At 41.2% G+C, this 21,323-nt stretch overlaps 2 protein-coding genes and 5 long non-coding RNA genes across 23 annotated transcripts in view; 4 read left to right on the top strand and 3 right to left on the bottom strand.

Moving 5' to 3' along the window:
* LOC124256650 (platelet endothelial aggregation receptor 1-like) overlaps window positions 1-21,323 on the bottom strand; it is a 79,138-nt gene that overhangs the window by 39,250 nt on the left and 18,565 nt on the right. For all 4 annotated transcript variants that reach the window (XM_046690628.1, XM_046690641.1, XM_046690645.1 and 1 more), the window contains exons 11-12: window positions 18,368-18,406; window positions 4,816-4,881 (exon numbers count right to left, since the gene is read on the bottom strand). In XM_046690628.1, coding sequence (XP_046546584.1) covers window positions 4,816-4,881; window positions 18,368-18,406 — 105 coding nt within the window. The remainder of the gene's footprint in view (window positions 1-4,815; window positions 4,882-18,367; window positions 18,407-21,323) is intronic.
* LOC124256743 lies at window positions 4,863-18,240 on the top strand. 2 transcript variants are annotated; one of them, XR_006893075.1, is made up of 6 exons: window positions 4,863-5,124; window positions 7,752-7,839; window positions 8,162-8,230; window positions 12,956-13,040; window positions 13,089-13,164; window positions 17,999-18,240. It is a non-coding gene; the product is annotated as an uncharacterized LOC124256743 (long non-coding RNA). The 2 variants fall into 2 exon arrangements; XR_006893077.1 differs by lacking the exons at window positions 8,162-8,230; window positions 12,956-13,040; window positions 13,089-13,164; window positions 17,999-18,240 and adding an exon at window positions 8,070-8,100 and having other exon boundaries at window positions 7,752-8,000.
* On the top strand, window positions 5,632-7,193 carry LOC124256758. The gene is made up of 5 exons (XR_006893085.1): window positions 5,632-5,666; window positions 5,802-5,916; window positions 5,988-6,033; window positions 6,704-6,818; window positions 7,170-7,193. It is a non-coding gene; the product is annotated as an uncharacterized LOC124256758 (long non-coding RNA).
* On the top strand, window positions 16,403-17,877 carry LOC124256762. The gene is made up of 3 exons (XR_006893086.1): window positions 16,403-16,510; window positions 17,604-17,695; window positions 17,813-17,877. It is a non-coding gene; the product is annotated as an uncharacterized LOC124256762 (long non-coding RNA).
* On the top strand, window positions 18,538-21,134 carry LOC124256681. 7 transcript variants are annotated; one of them, XR_006893045.1, is made up of 5 exons: window positions 18,538-18,601; window positions 18,882-18,951; window positions 19,720-19,789; window positions 20,140-20,209; window positions 21,050-21,134. XR_006893045.1 is itself a non-coding variant. In XM_046690656.1 (4 exons), the coding sequence occupies exons 1-4, from the start codon at window positions 18,763-18,765 to the stop codon at window positions 19,776-19,778; spliced, it is 318 nt and encodes a 105-aa protein (XP_046546612.1). In that variant the 5' UTR covers window positions 18,752-18,762; the 3' UTR covers window positions 19,779-19,804. The 7 variants fall into 7 exon arrangements, 1 of the variants encoding a protein (XP_046546612.1); XR_006893041.1 differs by having other exon boundaries at window positions 18,546-18,671; XR_006893046.1 differs by lacking the exon at window positions 18,882-18,951 and having other exon boundaries at window positions 18,546-18,671.
* Window positions 18,887-19,770, bottom strand: LOC124256709. The gene is made up of 3 exons (XR_006893055.1): window positions 19,671-19,770; window positions 19,113-19,182; window positions 18,887-18,972 (listed from the first exon to the last, which is right to left on the bottom strand). It is a non-coding gene; the product is annotated as an uncharacterized LOC124256709 (long non-coding RNA).
* Window positions 20,042-21,207, bottom strand: LOC124256717. Of its 7 annotated transcripts, none has more exons than XR_006893067.1 (5): window positions 21,022-21,207; window positions 20,812-20,951; window positions 20,441-20,461; window positions 20,265-20,300; window positions 20,042-20,054 (listed from the first exon to the last, which is right to left on the bottom strand). It is a non-coding gene; the product is annotated as an uncharacterized LOC124256717 (long non-coding RNA). The 7 variants fall into 7 exon arrangements; XR_006893070.1 differs by lacking the exon at window positions 20,042-20,054 and adding an exon at window positions 20,532-20,601 and having other exon boundaries at window positions 20,274-20,321; window positions 20,392-20,461; window positions 20,882-20,951; window positions 21,022-21,203; XR_006893072.1 differs by lacking the exons at window positions 20,042-20,054; window positions 20,441-20,461 and adding an exon at window positions 20,532-20,601 and having other exon boundaries at window positions 20,264-20,321; window positions 20,882-20,951.

Below are 21,323 nucleotides of genomic sequence, written 5' to 3'. Positions count from 1 at the left end.
GGTGTGTGCTGGATGTTGTTAAGGTGTTGTGAGTGTAGCTTGTTATGGGAGGTGTGTGCTGGATGTTGTTAAGGTGTTGTGAGTGTAGCTTGTTATGGGAGATGTGTGCTGGATGTTGTTTAGGTGTTGTGAGTGTAGCAGATTGTTTAGGTGAGTGAATAGGGGTGCTTTGTTTTGGTTGTTTTTGAATTTTTTGATGGTGGATTTTTTAGTGTTGGTATATTTAGTTGAAATAAGTTTTTATATTGGGTTGTGTTGGGCCCTAGCCCAGTAATTGAGTGCAGTTTGATTGAAGGGATGCCTGTAAGTAGGAGAAAAGTGTTGTGGGAGGTGCCAGTCCTAGTGCTTAGGGCTAGCTTAAGGGCTTTATATTGAATGGAATTTAGTTTTTGTAAGTTAGATGGGGAGAGGGAGTGGAGGACCAGAACGGCGTAGTCCAGTCTCGACTGTATAAGAGTTTTGTATATGTTTATCTCATGAGATTTAGATCTTTTTGACAGGAGTTGACGAAATTATTAATATGGGGTGTCCATGTCATGTGTTGGTCAAAAGTTACCCCTAGGAATTTTGCCTCTTTTTCGAACTTGATTTCCTGGTTATTAAGGTGCATTCTCTTCCAAAAGAGGTTACTTGTCATATCTTCCTACGAACCTCTGTTCTAATACGGCCATATTTCCCGGTTCTCGTAAAATCCCCTAGCGGCAAAAGATCGCAACACGAATTCTCTCCCTTCTTTCTATCCAATCAGAACACGTGTTACATCGACTTAGATTCAACTTGACTAACACAAGCAAATGTGGGGCCACAAATATCCCCCATCTGCCGGGGACTTGTGTTGATATTACACACAAGACGTTTAATGGCTAGCTTGTGCGTTGTCAACGAGGGCGATGGAGACGCCACTGAACCACCATAACATGACTGAGTTCTGTCTAGAAAATACGTTTCGCATCGCGCACAGGAAGAGGTTTAGTTTTCTCGAAGCATACGGAAGTTACCGAGGCCTTGCGAATGATCACTTTTGAAACAACGTCGCTGATTGCACAACTAAATCTGATTGCCTCCAATCACGAGTCTTGAACGCTCACACCATGAAAGGGCCGTATTAGAACAGAGGTTACGTAGGAAGATATGACAGGAGTAACCTCTGTGGGAAGAGAATGATTAAGGTGTAGTTGGGTGTATAATTTTGCATTCTTTGATTTTTGAATTATATGCCCACATTTTTTTTGACATTAATATGGAACCCCCATTTTTGGGCCCAGTTTTGGATATGATTTAGTATTCTTTGAGTTTTGATTGTGGCTTGGTTTCCTGAAGTGGATGAAATCCAAAAAGAAATGTCATCAGCAAATTTAAGAGTAGAAATTTCTTGCCACTTGTCTGGGAAAATGTCGTTTATCATAAAGTTGAATAATGTTGGGGATATTATGCTCCCCTGGGGGGTTCCATTTTCTAGTGGATAAGGGTCCGAGATGGTGGTGTGAGATTTGACGATTATTTGTCTATTATTAAGGAATGCATGAATGAAATTTAGAATGCGCCCGTGTATGGCATTTTTCTGTAGTTTTGGGATGAGGTCGTTGTGCCAAACCATGTCGAAAGCTTTGCTAAAGTCAATAAAAATGGCCAGCGTGTATTGTTTTTGTGCTTGTGCTACCTTTATATCATGTTCCAAATGTAAGATATGGTCTAATGTTTGTCGGTTTGGAGTGAAGCCACTCTGGTCCTGTTTGATTAAGTTATGGGTAAGAAATCGGTGTTTTAGTCTGTTATTTACTATAGACTCAAGTGATTTACATAAGTGTGAGGTGAGTTAAATAGGCCGAAATGAATCTGGGGAGTTGATGGGTTTCCCTGGCTTTAGGATTGGCACCACCTTAGCTGTTTTCCAAGAAGATGGTATGTTTCCTGTGGTCCAGATTTAGTTAAATAGTGTGAGTGTTAAGTTAAGCATGTTTGGTGGAAGTTTGTTGAGTATAGTGTATGTGATGTTGTCTGGACCAGGGGCTGAGGCTGGGTTTTTTATGTTGAAGGGCTGCCTTACGTTCATGAATATTTATGTTTTTGTTTATGGGTAAGTGTGTATGGGGTGGTTCTGGTGAGTAGGGTGGTTGGTTTTTGATGATGTTTTGGAAATGTGCTGGGTAGTTGGTGGAGCTGCAAGTTTCCGAAAAGTGATAGCATTGAGAATTAAGGGTCCTGCCCGGAGGGGGGTCTATGATAAGAGTGGATACACCGAATGTTTGCTGAATACAATAAACAGGCAAAGAGGATAGAATTTCGGTGCACTTTGGATATATATTGAAACAGTTATGTTGCTTGAATATAATGAAGTTTTACAAAACTTACTGAAATGGTTAACTCTATGACAGTAAGATCGGGACCGGCTAAGATCGGTTAGTGGAATGGCACCCAGTGCTATTGTTTGACCAGCACCCCGCAATTCCATGTATAAACAGACTATATGTATGTTTGTCTTGTTAAAACACATACAGAAAAACGGCACGTTCACGTTGCACATTTGACAATCGTGGCATTTCATGTACCGTTAGAACTGTGGTTTAAAAGTGTTTTGTCAATACTTGAGGTCAATGCAAACACGTGCATATGAAGAAAACTTCGATGCGAAGATCACGTGATTGACTGCACGTGCAAAACCTGATTTGGCACTAACGTCATTTGCATGACGAATGGATGGGTTTGTGTGGGTTTTGCTAACGTTTTTGTGGAGTCGAAAGATAGGGATCCCATTTCGGATACATAGATGTATCATCAGAGAAAAGTTATTCATTATTTTTCAAATTACAATTTGTGAAGTTTCTTTTTTGACTCAGTATACATGTATGTGGTCTGCATGACTGCACAACGAAGCGATGCTTGTAGCACATGGTGCCCGAGTTACGACTAATCGCAAATAGGTTTATTGACGAGATTTGCTGGCAATGAAAACATTTCAACGATTCTGACTGTATTTACGTGTAGGTACTCTAGATTTATAGTAAGAGTTTCTACATTGTTAATGAATTATTATATCATGTTAATTATTGAGCGATGTCTTTTGATGATTGGGACATTTAGACATCGTTCATGTTGGAGAGAAAATCGACTCCAGCTGAACATTATTCAATTCGGTTACATTTTTTGTAGATACATGAACTTTGTGACCCTGTTTATACAAGATAAACACGTGTAAACGCAGCCAGCCAAAAGATCAAAGAACCAACAACTCAACAACAACTGACTTTGTTGATATTATTCTGAAACACATCTGATAACATTGTAAATGTATATTGGCACATAAAGAAACTATGCATTGTTAAAATATTATCCCAGTTGATAAGTACGATAACAATGTCGAAGGTACATATAAACTGTAATGGAGGGATCATGAGACCATAACAAGTTGGGAGAATTTCAACTGAAAAGTCAATCGCAATGACGTCACGAGTCCACAAGCGGGACGGGTCAAACGACCATGTCACAAGCTCAATAACGGGTATGTCCACCATCGGCATTGAGAACAGCAGTGCATCGACGACGCATAGAGCCTATCAAACGTGCAAGGAAGGCTTGTGGATGTCACGCCAGATTCTCTCAAGTTCTGTTGCAAGGTCAAGGATGTTATCTGGCGGATGAGGAAGACGGCGTAGACGTCGATCCATCTCGTCCAAAAAATGTTCTATCGGGGAGAGATCCGGTGAATTTGCAGGCCAAGGCAGTAAGTCAACGTTGTGGTGTTGCAAGGAATCCATAGCAACCCTTGCCGTATGAGGGCGGGCATTGTTCTGTTGGAATGTTAACCCAGGGCCATGACGTTGCATAAAAGGAATCGCCACAGGTCGGAGGATCTGATCCCTCTAGCCCACACCAGTTAAGTTGCCCTGAACAATCACCAAAGGAGTTCTTTGGCGTGCTGTTATTCCACCCCAAATCATCACGGAACCACCACCAAAGCGATTCCTTTCAAGACATAGGCATGTGCATAACGTTCTCCCAAGCGTCTATAGGCACGTTGACGTCCATCACTATGGGAAATGTTAAACCTGGACTCATCTGTAAAAACAACATTTCTCTACCAAAACAAGGGTCTGCGGACATGATTTCGGCACAACATTCGACGAGCTTGTCGATGGCGTTGTGTCAGGATAGACTGTATGGCGGGACGTCGTGGTCTGATCCTGTGATGACGTAAACGTTGTCGAACTGTGTTGGGGTGGATACGGCGAAGTCCTGGGATGGTCCGGGCAGTCATCACTGCAGTCTGAAACCTGTGGCGAAGATGGGTCACCCTTATCCATCTGTCCTGTCTTGGCGTTGTTACACGTGGACGTCCAGAACGTGGCCGATCGATGACGTCATTTGTGTTCTGGTAGCGTCTCACCAGTGCAGAAATGGTGTTCCGGTGGCAGTGGAAATGTGTAGCCACTTGTCGTTGAGACATTCCCCCACGGACAATCCCAATGGCCTCATGACGTTGTGCAGACGTTAGCCTTGGCATGCTATGCGTTTCAATAGCCATTTATTTTTTTGAACGATCGCAAGGGCAGGGGTTGAGCTTTCCAAAGTGATAGTATTGTGTGGCATTCATATGCTCTGTTTCTCTTTCCCGGACTGCACGTGCAACAACGTCTTGCACGTCTCAAGGACGAAACCACTGACATCACGGAACGTGGCACGTGCATGCATGTTGGATACATATCACTAATCTCTGAGTTTAAATCCTTATGTGTCTACACAGGTTTGATAAATTTTGATTTTAATGTTTTGTATTGTGCCTAGTATATGTATGTACACCATGACACTTCAACCTACCTCTTGGAGCACAAGTCTCTTCCGTCCCCCTGCACAGATGTTCCGTCTCGCTTGGGTCATTGAAGGCTGGAACATAGAATAAGTCATACGGGAACCACTGCATGGACATCGTCAGGGACGTGGAGGACATAGAGACAACTACACCATGTGCTGGATCCATCGCGCGTGTTACTAGAGGCATCAAAATACGTGTAAGCTGGAGCACACAGGTGTTACTGCTTGTATTAGGTGGCTGTTACTCTTGGTATTGGATGGCTATTACTGTTGGTATTAGGTGACTATTACTGTTGGTATTAGATGGCTATTACTGTTGGTATTAGGTTGCCATTGCTGTTGGTATTAGGTGGCTATTACTGTTGGTATTAGGTGGCTCTTGCTGTTGGTGTTAGGTGGCTATTACTGTTGGTATTAGGAGGCCATTGCTGTTGGTATTAGATGGCTATTACTGTTGGTATTAGGTGGCTACTACTGTTGGTATTAGGTGGCTATTGCTGTTGGTGTTAGGTGGCTATTACTGTTGGTGTTAGGTAGCTATTACTGTTGGTGCTAGGTGGCTATTACTGTTGGTATTAGATGGCTATTACTGTGGGTATTAGGTGGCTATTGCGGTAGGTGTTAAGTGGCTATTACTGTTGGTATTAGGTGGCTATTGCGGTTGGTATTAGGTGGCTATTGCTGTTGGTATTAGGTGGCTATTGCTGTTGGTGTTAGGTGGCTATTACTGTTGGTATAAACTTGCTATTACTGTTGGTATTAGGTGGCTGTTGCTGTTGGTATTAGGGGGCTAATGCTGTTTGTTTTCGGTGGCTATTGCTGTTGGTGTAAGGTGGCTATTACTGTGTGGGTATTAGGTGGCTATTACTGTTAGTATTATGTGGCTATTATTCTTGGTATTTGGTGGCTATTACTGTTGGTGGCTGACTTACTGTGATGGTATTAGGTGGCTATTGCTGTTGGTATAAGCTTGCAATTGCCGTTGGTATAAGGTGCCTATAACTGTTGGTATTAGGTGGCTATTACTGTTGGTATAAGGTGGCTATTACTATTTGTATTAGGAGGCTATTACTGTTTGTATTAGGTGGCTATTACTGTTGGCATTAGGTGACTATTACTGTTGGTTTTTGGTGGCTATTACTGTTGGTATTAAGTGGCTATTACTGTGTGGGTATTAGGTGGCTATTACTGTTAGTATTAGGTGGCTATTATTGTTGGTATTAGGTGACTAGTACTGTGATGGTATTAGGTGGCTATTGCTGTTGGTATAAGCTTGCAATTGCCGTTGGTATAAGGTGCCTATAACTGTTGGTATTAGGTGGCTATTACTGTTGGTATAAGGTGGCTATTACTATTTGTATTAGGAGGCTATTACTGTTTGTATTAGGTGGCTATTACTGTTGGCATTAGGTGACTATTACTGTTGGTATTAGATGGCTATTACTGTTGTCATGAAGTGACTATTACTGTTAGTTTTTGGTGGCTATTACTGTTGGTATTAGGTTGTCAATGCTGTTGGTATTGGATGGCTATTACTATTGGTATTAAGCGGTTATTGCTGTTGGTATCAGGTGGCTCTTTCTGTTGGTGTTAGGTAGCTATTGCTGTTGGTATAAAGTGGCTATTACTCTGGGTATTAAGTGACTATTACTGTTGGTATTAGAAGGCTATTACTGTTTGTATTGGGTGGCTTTTGTTGTTGGTATTAGCTTGCAATTACTGTTGGTATAAGATGCCTATAATTGTTGGTATTAGATGGCTATTACTGTTTGTATTAGGTGGCTATTACTGTTGGCATTAGACGGCTACTACTGTTTGTAATTAGACGGCTATTACTTTTTGCATTAGGTGGCTAGTACTGTCGATGTTATGTGGCTATTACCGTTTTGATTAGGTGGCTATTACTGTTGGTATTAGGTGGATGTTGCTGTTGGTACTAGGTGGCTATTGCTGTTTGTATTAGGTGGCTATTACTGATGGTGTTAGGTGGCTATTAGTGTTGGTATCAGGTGGATATCCCTGAGGGTATTAGGTGGCTATTCCTGTTGGTATTTAAGTGGCTATTGCTGTTGGTATTAAATGGCTATTACTGTTGGTATTAGATGGCTATTACTGTTGGTGCTAGGTGGCTATTACTGTTGGTATTAGATGGCTATTACTGTGGGTATAAGGTAACTATTACTATTGGTATTAAGTCGCTATTGCTGTTGGTATTAGGTGACTATTACTGTTGGTATTAGCTTGCTGTTACTGTTGGTATTAGGTGAATACTGATGTTGGTGATTAGGTGGCTATTACTGGTCGTTATTGATGTATGGTTATTACTGTTGGTGTTATGTGACTATTACTGTTGGTATTAGGTGGTTATTACTGTTGGTATTAGGAAGCTATTTTGTTGGTTGGCTATTAGGTGGCTATTACTCTGTTGATATTAGGTGGCTATTGCTGTTGGTGTTAGGTGGCTATTGCTGTTGGTATTATGGCTATTACTCTTGGTATTAGGTGGCTATTGCTGTTGGTATTAGGTGGCTATTACTGTTGGAGTGAGGTGGTTATTACCGTTGGTATTAGGTGGCTATTATGTTGGTATTAGGTGGCTATTACTGTTGGTAATGTGTGGCTATTACTGTTGGTATTAAATGGCTATTACTGTTGGTATTAGATGGCTATTACTGTTGGTGCTAGGTGGCTATTACTGTTGGTATTAGATGGCTATTACTGTGGGTATAAGGTAACTATTACTATTGGTATTAAGTCGCTATTGCTGTTGGTATTAGGTGACTATTACTGTTGGTATTAGCTTGCTGTTACTGTTGGTATTAGGAAGCTATTGTTGTTGGTATTAAGTGGCTGTTACTCTCGGTATTAGGTGGATACTGCTGTTGGTATAAGATGGCTATTACCGTTGGAGGGAAGTGGTTATTACTGTTGGTATCAGGTAGCTATTGCCGTTGGTATTAGGTGACTATTACTGTTGGTATCAGGTGGCTATTACTGAGGGTATTAGGTGGCTATTCCTGTTGGTATTAGGTGGCTATTTCAATTGGTATTAGATGGCTATTGCTGTTGGTATTAGGTGGCTATTGCGTTTGGTGATAGGTGGCCATTGCTGTTGGTATTAGCTTGCTATTACTGTTGGTATTAGGTGGCTAGTAATGTTGGTATTAAGTGGCTATTACTCTTGGTATCAGGTGAATATCCTGAGTGTATTAGGTGGATATTCCTGTTGGTATTTAAGTGGCTATTGCTGTTGGTATTAGGTGGCTATTACTGTTGGTATTAGATGACTATTACTGTTGATATAAGGTGGCTATTACTATTGGTATTAAGTCGCTTTTGCTCTTGGTATTAGGTGGCTATTGCTGTTGGTATTAGGTGGCTATTACTGTTGGTATTAGATGACTATTACTGTTGGTATTAGGTGGCTATTGCTGTTGGTGTTAGGTGGTTATTGCTTTTGTTGTTAGGTGGCCATTGCTGATGGTATTAGCTTGCTGTTACTGTTGGTATTAGGTTGCTGTTGCTGTTGGTATTAGGCGGCTAGGTACTCTGTTGGTGGGGTGGCTGTTGCTGTTGGTATTAAGTCGCTTTTGCTCTTGGTATTAGGTGGCTATCACTTTTGATATAAGGTGCCTATAACTGTTGGTATTAGGTGGCTATTACTGTTGGTATTAGGTGGCTATTACTGTTGGAATTAGGTGGCCGTTGCTGTTGGTATTAGATAGCTATTGCTGTTGGTGACTATTCCTGTTGGTGTTAGGTGGAAATTGCTGTTGGTACTAAGTGGCAATTGCTGTTGGTACTAAGTGGCTATTGCTTTTTTTGTTAGGTGGTCATTACTGTTGGTATTAGCTTGCTGTTACTGTTGGTATTAGGCGGCTAGTACTCTGTTGGTATTAGGTGGCTATTGCTGTTGGTATTTGTTGGATACTGCTGTTGGTATTAGATACATGTTACTGTTCGTAATGGGTTGTTATTACTGTTTGTATTAGTTCGTTTTTACCGTTGGTATTAAGTGGCTATTGCTGTTGGTATTAGGTGGGTATTGCTGTTGGTATCAGGTAGGTATTGCTGTTTGTGTTAGGTGGTTATAGCTGTTGGTATTAGGAGACTATTCCTGTTGGTATTAGGTGACTAGTACTGTTGGTATTACGTGGCTATTACTGTTGGAATTAGGTGATCGTTGCTGTTGGTATTAGATAGTTATTGCTGTTGGTATTAGGTGGCTATTCCTGCTGGTCTTAGGTGGCCATTGCTGTTGGTATTAAGTGGCAATTACTGTTGGTATTAGGCGACTATTGCTTTTATTGTTAGGTGGTCATTGCTGTTGGTATTAGCTAGCTGTTACTGTTGGTATTAGGTGGTTATTACCGTTGGTATTAAACGGCTAGTACTCTGTTGGTTTTAACTGACTATTACTGTTGGTATTAGTTGGATACTGCTGTTGGTATTAGATAACTGTTACTTTTCGTAATGGGTGGTTATTACTGTTGGTATTTGTTCGTTTTTACCGTTGGTATTAAGTGGCTATTGCTGTTGGTATTAGGTGGCTATTACTTTTGGTATCAGGTGGTTATTACTGGTCGCAATCGGTGTGGCTATTACTGTTGGTGTTAGGTGACTATTACTTTTGATATCAGGTGGTTATAAAGTGGCTATTACTATTGATATCCGGTGGTTATTACTGTTGGTATTAGGAGGCTATTGTTGTTGGTATTTGGTGGCTATTGCCGTTGGTATTTGGTGACTATTGCTGTTGGTGTTAGGTGGCTTTTGATGTTGGTATTAAGTGGCTATTACTCTGGGTATTAAGTGGCTATTGCTGTTGGTATTAAATGGCTATTACCGTTGGAGTGAGTTGGCTATTACTGTTGGTATGAGGTAGCTATTACCGTTGGTCTTAGGTGACTATTACTGTTGGAATTAGGTGGCCGTTGCTGTTGGTGTTAGATAGCTATTGCTGTTGGTATTAGGTGGCTATTCCTGTTGGTGTTAGGTGGCCATTGCTGTTGGTATTAAGTGGCAATTAGTGTTGGTATTATCTGGCTATTGCTTTTGTTGTTAGGTGGCCATTCCTGTTGGTATTAGCTTGCTGTTACTGTTGGTATTAGGTGGCTATTACTGTTGGTATTAGGTGGCTATTACTGTTGGTATTAGATGGCTATTACTGTTTGTATGAGGTGGTTATTACTGTTGGTATTAGGAGGCTATTGTTGTTGGTATTAGGTGGCTATTACTGTTGGTATTAGATGGCTATTACTGTGGGTATAAGGTAGCTATTACTATTGGTATTAAGTGACTAGTACTGTTGGTATTAAGTGGCTAGTACTCTTGGTATTAAGTGGATACTGCTGTTGGTATTAGGTGGCTATTACTGGTCGTAATGTGTGGTTATTACTGTTGGTATTAGGTGGCTATTACTGTTGGTATTAGGTGGCCATTGCTGTTGGTATTGGATGGCTATTACCTTTGGTATTTGGCAGCTATTGCTGTTGGTATTAGGTGGCTCTTGCTGTTGGTGTTAGGTGGCTATTATTGAGTGGGTAGTAGGTGGCTATTACTGTTTGTATTAGTGACTATTACTGTGTGGATATTAGATGGCTATTACTGTGTAGGGATTAGATGGGTATTATTGTTGGTATTAGGTGGATAGTACTATGTGGGTATTACGTGGCTATTATTGTGTCGTTATCAGGTGGCTATTACTGTTGATATCAGGTGGCTATTACTGTTGACATTAGGTGGCAATTACTGTTGGCATTGGGTGGCTGGTACTGATGGTATTAGATGGCTACTACTGTTGGTATTAGGTGGCTATAAGTGTTGGTATTAGATGGCTACTACTGTAGGCATTAGATGGCTACTACTGTTGGTATTAGGTGGTTATTACTGTTGGTATTAGATGGCTACTACTGTTTGCATTAGGTGGCTACTACCGTTGGTATTAGGGGCAATAACTGTTGGTATTAGATGGCTACTACTCATTTTATTAGTTGGCTACTACTGTTGACATTAGATGGCTATTGCTGTTGGTTTTAGATGGCTATTACTGTTGGTATTAGATGGCTATTAGTGTTGGTATTAGATGGCTTTTACTGTGTGGGTATTAGGTGGCTATTACTGTTGGTATTAGATGGCTATTACTGTTGGAATTAGGGGGCTATTATTGTTTTGGTATTATGTGGCTGTTACTGCTGGTATTAGATGGCTATTATTGTTGGTATTAGATTGCTATTACTGTGTGGGTATTAGGTGACCATTACTGTTTGCATTAGATGGCTATTATTGTTTGAGTATTAGCTTGCTGTTACTGGTGGTATTAGGTGGCTGTTGCTGTTGGTAATAGGCGGCTAGTACTCTGTTGGTATTAGGTGGCTATTACTGTTGGTATTAGTTGGATACTGCTGTTGGTATTAAATGGCAGTTACTGTTCGTAATGGGTGGTTATTACTGTTGGTATCAAGTGGCTATTACTGATTGTATTAGGTGGCTATTCCTGTTAGTATTAGGTGGCTATTATTCTTTGTATTTGGTGGCTATTACTGTTGGTATTAGGTGGCTATTACACTTGGTATTAGATGGCTATTACTGTGTGGGTATGAGGTGGCTATTACTGTTGGTATTAGGTTGCTAGTACTGTGATGGTATTAGGTGGCTATAGCTGTTGGTATTAGCTTGCAATTTCCGTTGGTATAAGGTGCCTATAACTCTTGGTATTAGGTGGCTATTATTGTTGGTGTAAGGTGCCTATAACTGTTTGTATTAGCTTGCTGTTACTGTTTGTATTAAGTGGCTATTGCTCTTGCTATTAGGCGGCTAGTACTCTGTTGGTATTAGGGGGAGATTACTGTTGGTATTAGTTGGATACTGCTGTTGGTATTAGATAGCTGTTACTGTTCGTAATGGGTGGTTATTACTGTTGGAATTAGTTCGTTTTTACCGTTGGTATTTAGTGGCTATTGCTGTTGGTATTAGGAGGCTATTACTGTTGGTATCAGGTGGGTATTGCTATTAGGAGGCTATTACTGTTGGTATTAGGTGGATATCCCTGAGGGTATTACGTGGCTATTCCTGTTGGTATTTACGTGGCTATTGCTGTTGGTATTAGGTGGCTATTGCTGTTGGTATTAGGTGAGTATTACTGTTTTTATTAGGTGGCTATTGCTGTTGGTATTAGATGGCTATTACTCTTGGCATTAGGTTGCTATGACTGTGGATATTAGACGGCTACTACTGTTTATAATTAGACGACTATTACTGTTTGCATTAGGTGGCTAGTGCTGTCGATGTTATGTGGCTATTGCTGTTTTGATTATATGACTATTACTGTTGGTATTAGGTGACTATTACTGTTGGTATCAGGTGGCTATTACTGGTCGTAATGTGTGGTTATTACTGTTGGTGTTAGGTGGTTATTACTGTTGGTATTAAGAGGCTATTCCTGTTAGTATTAGATGGTTATTACTGTTGGTATCAAGTGGTTATTACTGGTCGTAATGTGTGGTTATTACTGTTGGTGTTAGGTGGCTATTACTGTAGGTTCCAGGTGGTTATTACTGTTGGTATTAGGAGGCTATTATTGTTGGTATTAGGTGGCTATTGCCGTTGGTATTAGGTTGCTATTGCTGTTGGTGTTAGGTGGCTATTGCTGCTCGTATTAAGTGGCTATTACTCTGGGTATTAAGTGGCTATTACTGTTTGTATTAGATGGCTATTACCGTTGGAGTGAGGTGGCTATTACTGAGGGTATTAGGTGGCTATTCCTGTAGGTATTAGGTGACTATTTAAGTTGGTATTAGAAGGCCATTACTGTTGGTATTAGATGGCTATTACTGTTGGTATTAGGTGGCTATTGCTGTTTGTGTTAAGTGGTTATTGCTTTCGTTGTTAGGTGGCCATTGCTGTTGGTATTAGCTTGCTGTTACTGTTGGTATTAGGTGGCTGTTGCTGTTGGTATTAGACGACTAGTACTCTCTTGGTATTAAGTGGCTATTACTGTTGGTATTAGTTGGATACTGTTGTTGGTATTAGATGGCTGTTACTGTTCGTAATGGGTGGTTATTACTGTTGGTATCAGGTGGCTTTTACTCAGTGTATTAGGTGGCTATTCCTGTTGGTATTAGGTGACTATTCCTGATGATATTAGATGGCTATTACTGTTGGTATTAGATGGCTATTACTGTTTGTATTAGGTGGCTATTGCCATTGGTATTAGTTGGCTATTATTGTTGGTATAAGGTGCCTATAATTGTTGGTATTAGGTGGCTATTACCGTGTAGGTATTAGGCGGCTAGTACTGTTAGTATTAGGTGGCTATTATTCTTGGTATTTGGTGGCTATTACTGTTGGTATTAGGTGGCTATTACACTTGGTATTAAGGGTCTATTACTGTGTGGGTATGAGGTGGCTATTACTGTTGGTATTAGGTGGCTAGTACTGTGATGGTATTAGGTGGGTATTATTGTGTGGGTATTAGGAGGCTATTACTGTTGGCATTAGGTGGCCACTCCTGTTGGCATTAGGTGGCCACTCCTGTTGGCATAAGGTGGCTACTACTGTTGGTATAAGATGTCTACTACTGTTCGTATTAGATGGCTACTACTGTTGGTATTAGATGGCTACTACTGTTGGTGGTAGGTGCCTATAACTCTGGGTATTAGATGGCTACTACTGTTGGTATTAGATGGCTATTATTGAGTGGGTAGTAGGTGGCTATTACTGTTTGAATTAGTGACTATTACTGTGTGGGTATTAGATGGCTATTACTGTGTGGGTATTAGGTGGGTATTATTGTTGGTATTAGGTGACTAGTACTTTGTGGGTATTACGTGGCTATTATTGTGTCGTTATCAGGTGGCTATTACTGTTGACATTAGGTGGCTATTACTGTTGGCATTGGGTGGCTGTTACTGTTGGTATTAGATGGCTACTACTGTTGGTATTAGATGGCTACTACTGTTGGTATTAGGTGGCTATAAGTGTTGGTATTAGATGGCTACTACTGTAGGCATTAGATGGCTATTACTGTTGGTATTAGGTGGCTATTCCTGTTGGTATTAGATGTCCACTACTGTTGGGATTAGATGACTATTACTGTTGGTATTAGGTGGTTATTACTGTTGGTATTAGATGACTATTACTGTTGGTATTACGTGACTATTACTGTTGGTATTAGGGCAATAACTGTTGGTATTAGATGGCTACTACTCATGGTATTAGTCGGCTACTACTGTTGGCATTAGATGGCTATTACTGTTGGTTTTAAATGGTTATTATTGTTGGTATTAGATGGCTATTACCGTTGGTATTAGGGGACTATTATTGTTTGTTACTGCTGGTGATAGATGGCTATTATTTTGGTATTAGGTGGCTATTATTGTGTGGCATTAGGTGGCCATTACTGTTTGCATTAGATGGCTATTATTGTTTGTTGGTATTAGGTGGCTGTTACTGTTGGTATTAGGTGACGAGTACTGTTGGTATTAGTGGCTATTACTGTGTGGGTGATTAGGTGGCTAGTTACTGCTGGCATTAGATGGCTATTACTGTTGGTATTAGGGTGGGTATTATTGTGTGGGTATTAAGATGGCTATTACTGTTGGTATTAGATGGATATTACTGTTGGCATTAGGTGGCTACTACTGTTGGTGGTATGTGACTATAACTGTTGGTATTAGATGGCTAGTACTGTTGGTATTACATGGCTACTACTGTTGGGATTAGATGGCTACTACTGTTGGTGATAGGTGCCTATAACTGTGGGTATTAGATGGCTACTACTGTTGGTATGATAGACGGCTATTCTTGAGTGGGTAGTAGGTGGCTATTACTGTTTGTATTAGTTACTATTACTGTGTGGGTATTAGATGACTATTACTTTGTGGGTATTAGGTGAGTTTTATGGTTGGTGTTAGGTGGCTAGTACTGTGTGGGTAGTACGTGGCCATTATTGTTAGGGATCGTTATCAGGTGGCTATTACTGTTGGTATAAGGTGGCTAATACTGTTGACATTAGGTGGCTATTACTGTTGGCATTGGGTGGCTATTACTGATGGTATTAGATGGCTATTACTGTTGGTATTGGAAGGGTATTACTGTTGGTATTAGAAGGCTACTACTGTTGGCATTAGATGGCTATTACTGTTGGTATTGGAAGGCATTACTGTTGGTATTAGGTGGCCACTACTGTTGGCATTAGGTGGCTACTACCGTTGGTTTTAGGGGCAATAACTGTTGGTATTAGATGGCTACTACTCATGGTATTAGTCGGCTACTACTGTTGGCATTGAGTGGCTGGTACTGATGGTATAAGATGGCTATTACTGTTGGTTTTAGATGGCTATTACTGTTGGTATTAGATGGCTATTAGTGTTGGTATTAGATGGCTTTTACTGCGTGGGTATTAGGAGGCTATTACTGTTGGTATTAGATGGCTATTACTGTTGGAATTAGGGGGCTATTATTGTTTGGGTATTATGTGGCTGTTACTGCTGATGTTAGAAGGCTATTATTGTTGGTATTAGATGACTATTACTCTGTGGGTATTAGGTGGCCATCACTGTTTGCATTAGATGGCTATTATTGTTTCAGTATTAGGTGGCTGTTACTGTTGGTATTAGGTGGCTATTACTGTTGGTATTACGTGACTATTACTGTTGGTGTTAGATGTCTATTACTGTTGGTATTAGATGGTTACTACTGTTGGCATTAAATGGCTATTACTGTTGGTGTTAGATGGCTATTACTGTTGGTGTTAGATGGCTATTACTGCTGGTATTAGATGGCTCCTACTGTTAGTATTAGGTGGCTATTACTGTTGGTGGTAGGTGACTATAACTGTTGGTATTAGATGATTACTACTGTTGGTATTAGGTGGCAATTACTGCTGGTATTAGATGGCTATTATTGTTGGTATTAGATGGCTATTACTGTGTGGGTATTAGGTGGCCATTACTGTTTGCATTAGATGGCTATTATTGTTTGGGTATTAGGTGGCTGTTACTGTTGGTACTAGGTGGCTATTGGCATTAGGTGGGTATTATTGTGTGGGTATTAGGTGGCTATTACTGTTTGTATTAGATGGCTATTACTGTTTGCATTAGGTGGCTACTACTGTTGGTATTAGGTGGCTATTACTGTTGGTATTGGGTGGCTGGTACTGATGGTATTTGGTTGGTTACTACTGTTGGTATTAGATGGCTACTACTTTTGGTATTAGGTGGCTATTCCTGTTGGTATTAGGTGGCTATTGGTATTAGGGGGCTATTACTGTTGGTATTAGGTGGCTATTATTGTTTGGGTATTATGTAGCTGTTACTGTTGGTATTAGATGGCTATTATTGTTGGTATTAGGTGGCTATTATTGTTTGGGTATTATGTAGCTGTTACTGTTGGTATTAGATGGCTATTATTGTTGGTATTAGGTGGGTATTATTGTGTGGGTATTAGATGGTTATTACTGTTGGTATTAGATGGCTATTACCGTTGGCATTAGGTGGCTACTACTGTTGGTGGTAGGTGGCTATAACTGTTGGTATTAGATGGCTATTACTGTTCGCATTAGATGGTTACTACTGTTGGTATTAGATGGCTATTACTGTTGGTATTAGATGGCTACTAGTGTTGGTATTAGGTGGCTATTACTGTTGGTATTACGTGGCTATTACTGATGGTATTAGATGGCTACTACTGTTGGTATTAGGTGGCTATTATTGGTATAAGGTGGCTATTACTGGTCGGAATGTGTGGTTATTACAGTTGGTATTAGGAGGTTATTACTGTTCGTAATGTGTGGTTATTACTGTTGGTATTAGGTGGTTATTACTGTTGGTATTAGTAGCTATTACTGTGTGGGTAGTAGGTGACTATTACTCTTTTGTATTAGATGGCTATTACTGTGCGGGTAGTAGGGGGCTATTACTGTTTGTATTATTGAGTATTACCGTGTTGGTATTTGATGGCTATTACTGTGTGGGTATTAGGTCGGTATTACTGTTGGTATTAGGTGGCTAGTAGTCTGTGGGTATTACGTGTCTGTTATTGTGTGGGTATTAGGTGGCTATTAATGTTGGTATTAGGTGGCTAGTAGAGTGTGGGTTTTAGGTGGGTATTATTGTGTGGGTATTAGGTGGCTATTACTGTTGGTATTAGATGGCTATTATTGTTGGTATTAGATCTCTATTACTGTTTGAATTACGTGGCTATTATTGTTTTGGTATTAGGTGGCTGTTACTGCTGGTATTAGACGGCTATTATTGTTGGTATTAGATGGTTATTATTGTAGGTATTAGATGGTTATTATTGTGTGGGTATTAGGTGGCCACTTCTATTGGAATTAGATGGCTACTACTGTTGGCATTAGATGACTATAACTGTTGGTATTAGATGGCTATTACTGTTGGTATTAGATGGCTACTAGTGTTGGTATTAGTAGCTATTACTGTGTGGGTATTAGGTGGCTATTACTGTTGGCATTAGATGGCTATTATTGTGTGGGTAGTAGGTGGCTGTTACTGTTGGCATTAGATTTCTATTATTGTTGGTATTAGATGGCTAATACTGTATGGGTATTAGGTGGCCATAACTGTTGGCATTAGATGACTATTATTGTGTGGGTAGTAGGTGGGTATTAATGTTTGTATTAGTGACTATTACTGTGTGGGTATTAGATGGCTATTACTGTGTGGGTATTAGGTGGCTATTACTGTTGGTATTAGGTGGCTAGTACTGATGGTATTAGGTGGCTATTACTGTTGGTATTAGGTGGCTATTACTGTTTGTATTAGGTGTATTAGGTGGCTATTACTGTTGGTATTAGGTGGCTATTACTGTTGGTATTAGGTGGCTATTACTGTTGGTATTAGATGGCTATTACTGTTGGTATTGGGTGGCTATTACTGTTGGTATTAGGTGGCTATTACTGTTGGTATTAGGTGGCTATTACTGTGTGGGTATTAGGTGGCTATTACTGTTGGTATTAGGTGGCTATTAGTGTTATTATTAGGTGGCTATTGCTGTTGGTATTTGGTGGCTAGTACTGTGTGGGTATTAGGTGGCTATTACTGTTGGTTTCAGGTGGCTAATGCTGTTGGTATTAGGTGGCTAATACTGTTGGTATTATGTGGCTATTCCTGTTGGTATTAAGTGGCTCTTACTGTTGGTATTAGGTGTCTAATACTGTTGGTATTAGGTGGTTATTAGGTTGTTTTTAAATCGATCTATTGAGTAGGATCCTTTGTAGATGACAGAAACTCGCGTCTGCATGTTTAGCGGTATGCGGTTGAATAGTTTGGTTTGGTCAGGGGTGGTCCAATTCGTTTGGTAGTTGGCACATTGTTCCTGTGATGCATGCATTTTATTACTGTATCTTGGAAAACAAGTGAGTATTGTGAAAAGCGTTGTTTCAGACAAAAGGGTATTCAAATAAGTTCGTTATTTATAGGAACCTGCTTCATGTGTTATACTCATGGGATATGACAACGCAACACTATGAACAAATACTATCTTTAGATAATTATATCTACATGTTTTCTATCTTGGCACAGAAAAGACTCGTTACCTTCAACGCGCTTTTCCATCTCAAAGTTTGTGCCGGGAGCTGAAAACAATAAAGAAATACCCACTTCGGTTGACTGACTTGACTAACATTCACTCCCACTCCCACAGACGCAAACCTGTGTCAGACTGCATGTTACCTGGCAGTGACATTTGGCACTACTTCAGGTATCTCCCTCAGACGCAAACATGTTTCAGACTGCATGTTAACTGGCAGTGACACGTGACACTACTTCAGGTATCTCCCGCAAACACAAACCTGTGTCAGGCTACATGTTACCTGGCAGTGACACCTGGCACTACTTCAAGTATCTCCCACTGACACACACCTGTGTCAGTTTCTATTTTACTTGTCAGTGACATTTGGCACTACTTCAGGTATCTCCCACAAACGCAAACATGTTTCAGGCTGTATGTTACCTGCCAGTGACATTTGGCACTACTTCAGGTATCTCCCACAGACACAAACCTGTGTAGGACTGTATGTTACCTGCCAGTGACATTTGGCACTACTTCAGGTATCTCCCACAGACACAAACCTGTGTCAGGCTGCATGTTACCTGGCAGTGGCACCTGGCACTACTTCAGGTATCTCTCACAGACACAAACCTGTATCAGACTGCATGTTACGTGGCAGTGACATTTTGAACTACTTCAGGTATCTCCCACAGACGCTAACCTGTGTCAGACTGCATGCTACCTTGCAGTCACATTTGGCACTACTTCAGGTATCTCCCACAGACACAAACCTGTGTCAGGCTGTATGTTACGTGGCAGCGACACCTGGCACTACTTCAGGTATCTCCCACAGACGCAGACCTGTGTCAGACTGTATGTTACCTGGCAGTGACATTTGGCACTACTTCAGGTATCTCCCACAAACACAAACCTGTGTCAGGCTATATGTTACCTGGCAGTGACACATGACACTACTTCAGGTATCTCCCACAGACGCAAACCTGTGTCAGATTGCATGTTACCTTGCAATGACCACTGGCACTACTTCAGATATCTCCCACAGACGGAAACCTGTGTCAGACTGTATGTTACCTGGCAATGACCACTGGCACTACTTCAGGTATCTCTCATAGACGCAAACATCTTTCAGGCTGTATGTTACCTTGCAGTGACACATGACACTAATCAGGTATCTCCACAGACGCAAACATGTGTCAGATTGAATGTTACCTGGCAATGACCACTGGCACTACTTCAGGTATCTCCCACAGACACAAAATTTTGTGAGACTGTATGTTACCTGGCAGTCACATCTGGCCCTGCTTCAAGCATCTCGTGCAGAAGTAGACCTGTGTCAGACTGCATGTTACCTGGCAGTGACATTTGGCACTACTTCAGGTATCTCCCACAGACACAAACCTGTGTCAGACTGCATGTTACCTGGCAGTGACACATGACACTACTTCAGGTATCTCCCACAGACGCAAAATTCTGTTAGACTGTATGTTACTTGGCAGTGACACCTGACACAACTTCAGGTATCTCTCATAGACGCAAAATTCTGTTAGACTGTATGTTACTTGGCAGTGACACCTGGCACTACTTCAGGTATCTCCCATAGACGGAAACCTGTGTCAGACTGTATGTTACCTGGCAATGACCACTGGCACTACTTCAGGTATCTCCCACAGACGCAAACATGTTTTAGACTGCATGCTAACTTGCAGTGACACCTGGCACTACTTCAGGTATCTCTCATAGACGCAAAATTCTGTTAGACTGTATGTTACTTGGCAATGACACCTGGCACTACTTGAGGTATCTCCCACAAACACAAACCTGTGTCAGGCTGTATGTTACGTGGCAGTGACACATGGCACTACTTCAGGTATCTTCTACAGACACAAACTTGTGTCAGACTGCATGTTACCTCGCAGGTAGACCTGGCACTACTTCAGGTATCTCCCACAGACACAAACCTGTGTCAGACTGCATGCTACCTTGTAGTGACATTTGGCACTACTTCAGGTATCTCCCACAGACGCAAACCTGTGTCAGGTTGTATGTTACGTGGTAGTGACACCTGGCACTACTTCAGATATCTCCCACAGACGCAGACCTGTGTCAGACTGCATGTTACCTGGCAGTGAGATCTAGCACTGTGTCAGGTATCTCCCGTAGACGTAAACTTGTGTCAGACTGCATGTTACCTGGCAATGACACATGATACTACTTCAGGTATCTCCCACACACACAAACCTGTGTCAGGCTGCATGTTACCTGACAGTGACATCTAGCACTACTTCAGATTTCTCTCATAGACACATACCTGTGTCAGAATGCATGTTACCTAGCAGTGACAACTAGCACTATTTCAGGTATCTCCCACTCACACAAACTTGTGTTAGACTGTATGATACCTTGCAGTTACATCTGGCACTGCTTCAAGCATCTCCCACAGACACAAACCTGTGTAGGAGTGCATGTTACCTGGCAGTGGCACCTGGCACTACTTGAGGTATCTCCCAAAGACACAAACCTGTGTCAGACTTCATGTTACCTAGCAGTGACACCTGGTACTACTTCAGGTATCTCCCACAGACGCAAACCTGTGGCAGACTGCATGTTACCTGGCAGTGACATTTTGAACTACTTCAGGTATCTCCCACAGACACTAATCTGTGTCAGACTGCATGCTACCTTGCAGTGACATTTGGCACTACTTAAGATATCTCCCACAGACACAAACCTGTGTCAGGCTGTATGTTACGTGGCAGTGACACCTGGCACTACTTCAGATATCTCCCACAGACGCAGACCTGTGTCGGACTGCATGTTACCTGGCAGTGACATTAGGCACTGCTTCAGGTATCTCACACAGACTCAGACCTGTCAGACTGCATGTTACCTGGCAGTGACAGTTAGCACTTCAGGTATCTCACACAGACTCAGACCTGTCAGACTGCATGTTACCTGGCAGTGACATTTGGCACTGCTTCAGG

The sequence above is a fragment of the Haliotis rubra genome, unplaced genomic scaffold, assembly GCF_003918875.1.
Source record: "Haliotis rubra isolate DU_JTF1 unplaced genomic scaffold, ASM391887v1 Scf1165, whole genome shotgun sequence".
NCBI lineage: Eukaryota > Metazoa > Mollusca > Gastropoda > Lepetellida > Haliotidae > Haliotis > Haliotis rubra.
The sequence above is the reverse complement of the archived record's forward strand: the minus strand, read 5'-3'. Positions and strand labels throughout refer to the sequence as shown.

Coding starts and splice junctions, on each gene's coding strand:
- LOC124256681 (XM_046690656.1), top strand. CDS start 18,763: ATGTTTCAGGCTGTATGTTACCTGCCAGTGACATTTGGCACTACTTCA. Junction 18,812..18,881: donor GACATTTGGCACTACTTCAG/GTATCTCCCACA, acceptor GCACTACTTCAG/GTATCTCCCACAGACACAAA. Junction 19,232..19,719: donor GACATTTGGCACTACTTCAG/GTATCTCCCACA, acceptor GCACTACTTCAG/GTATCTCCCACAGACACAAA.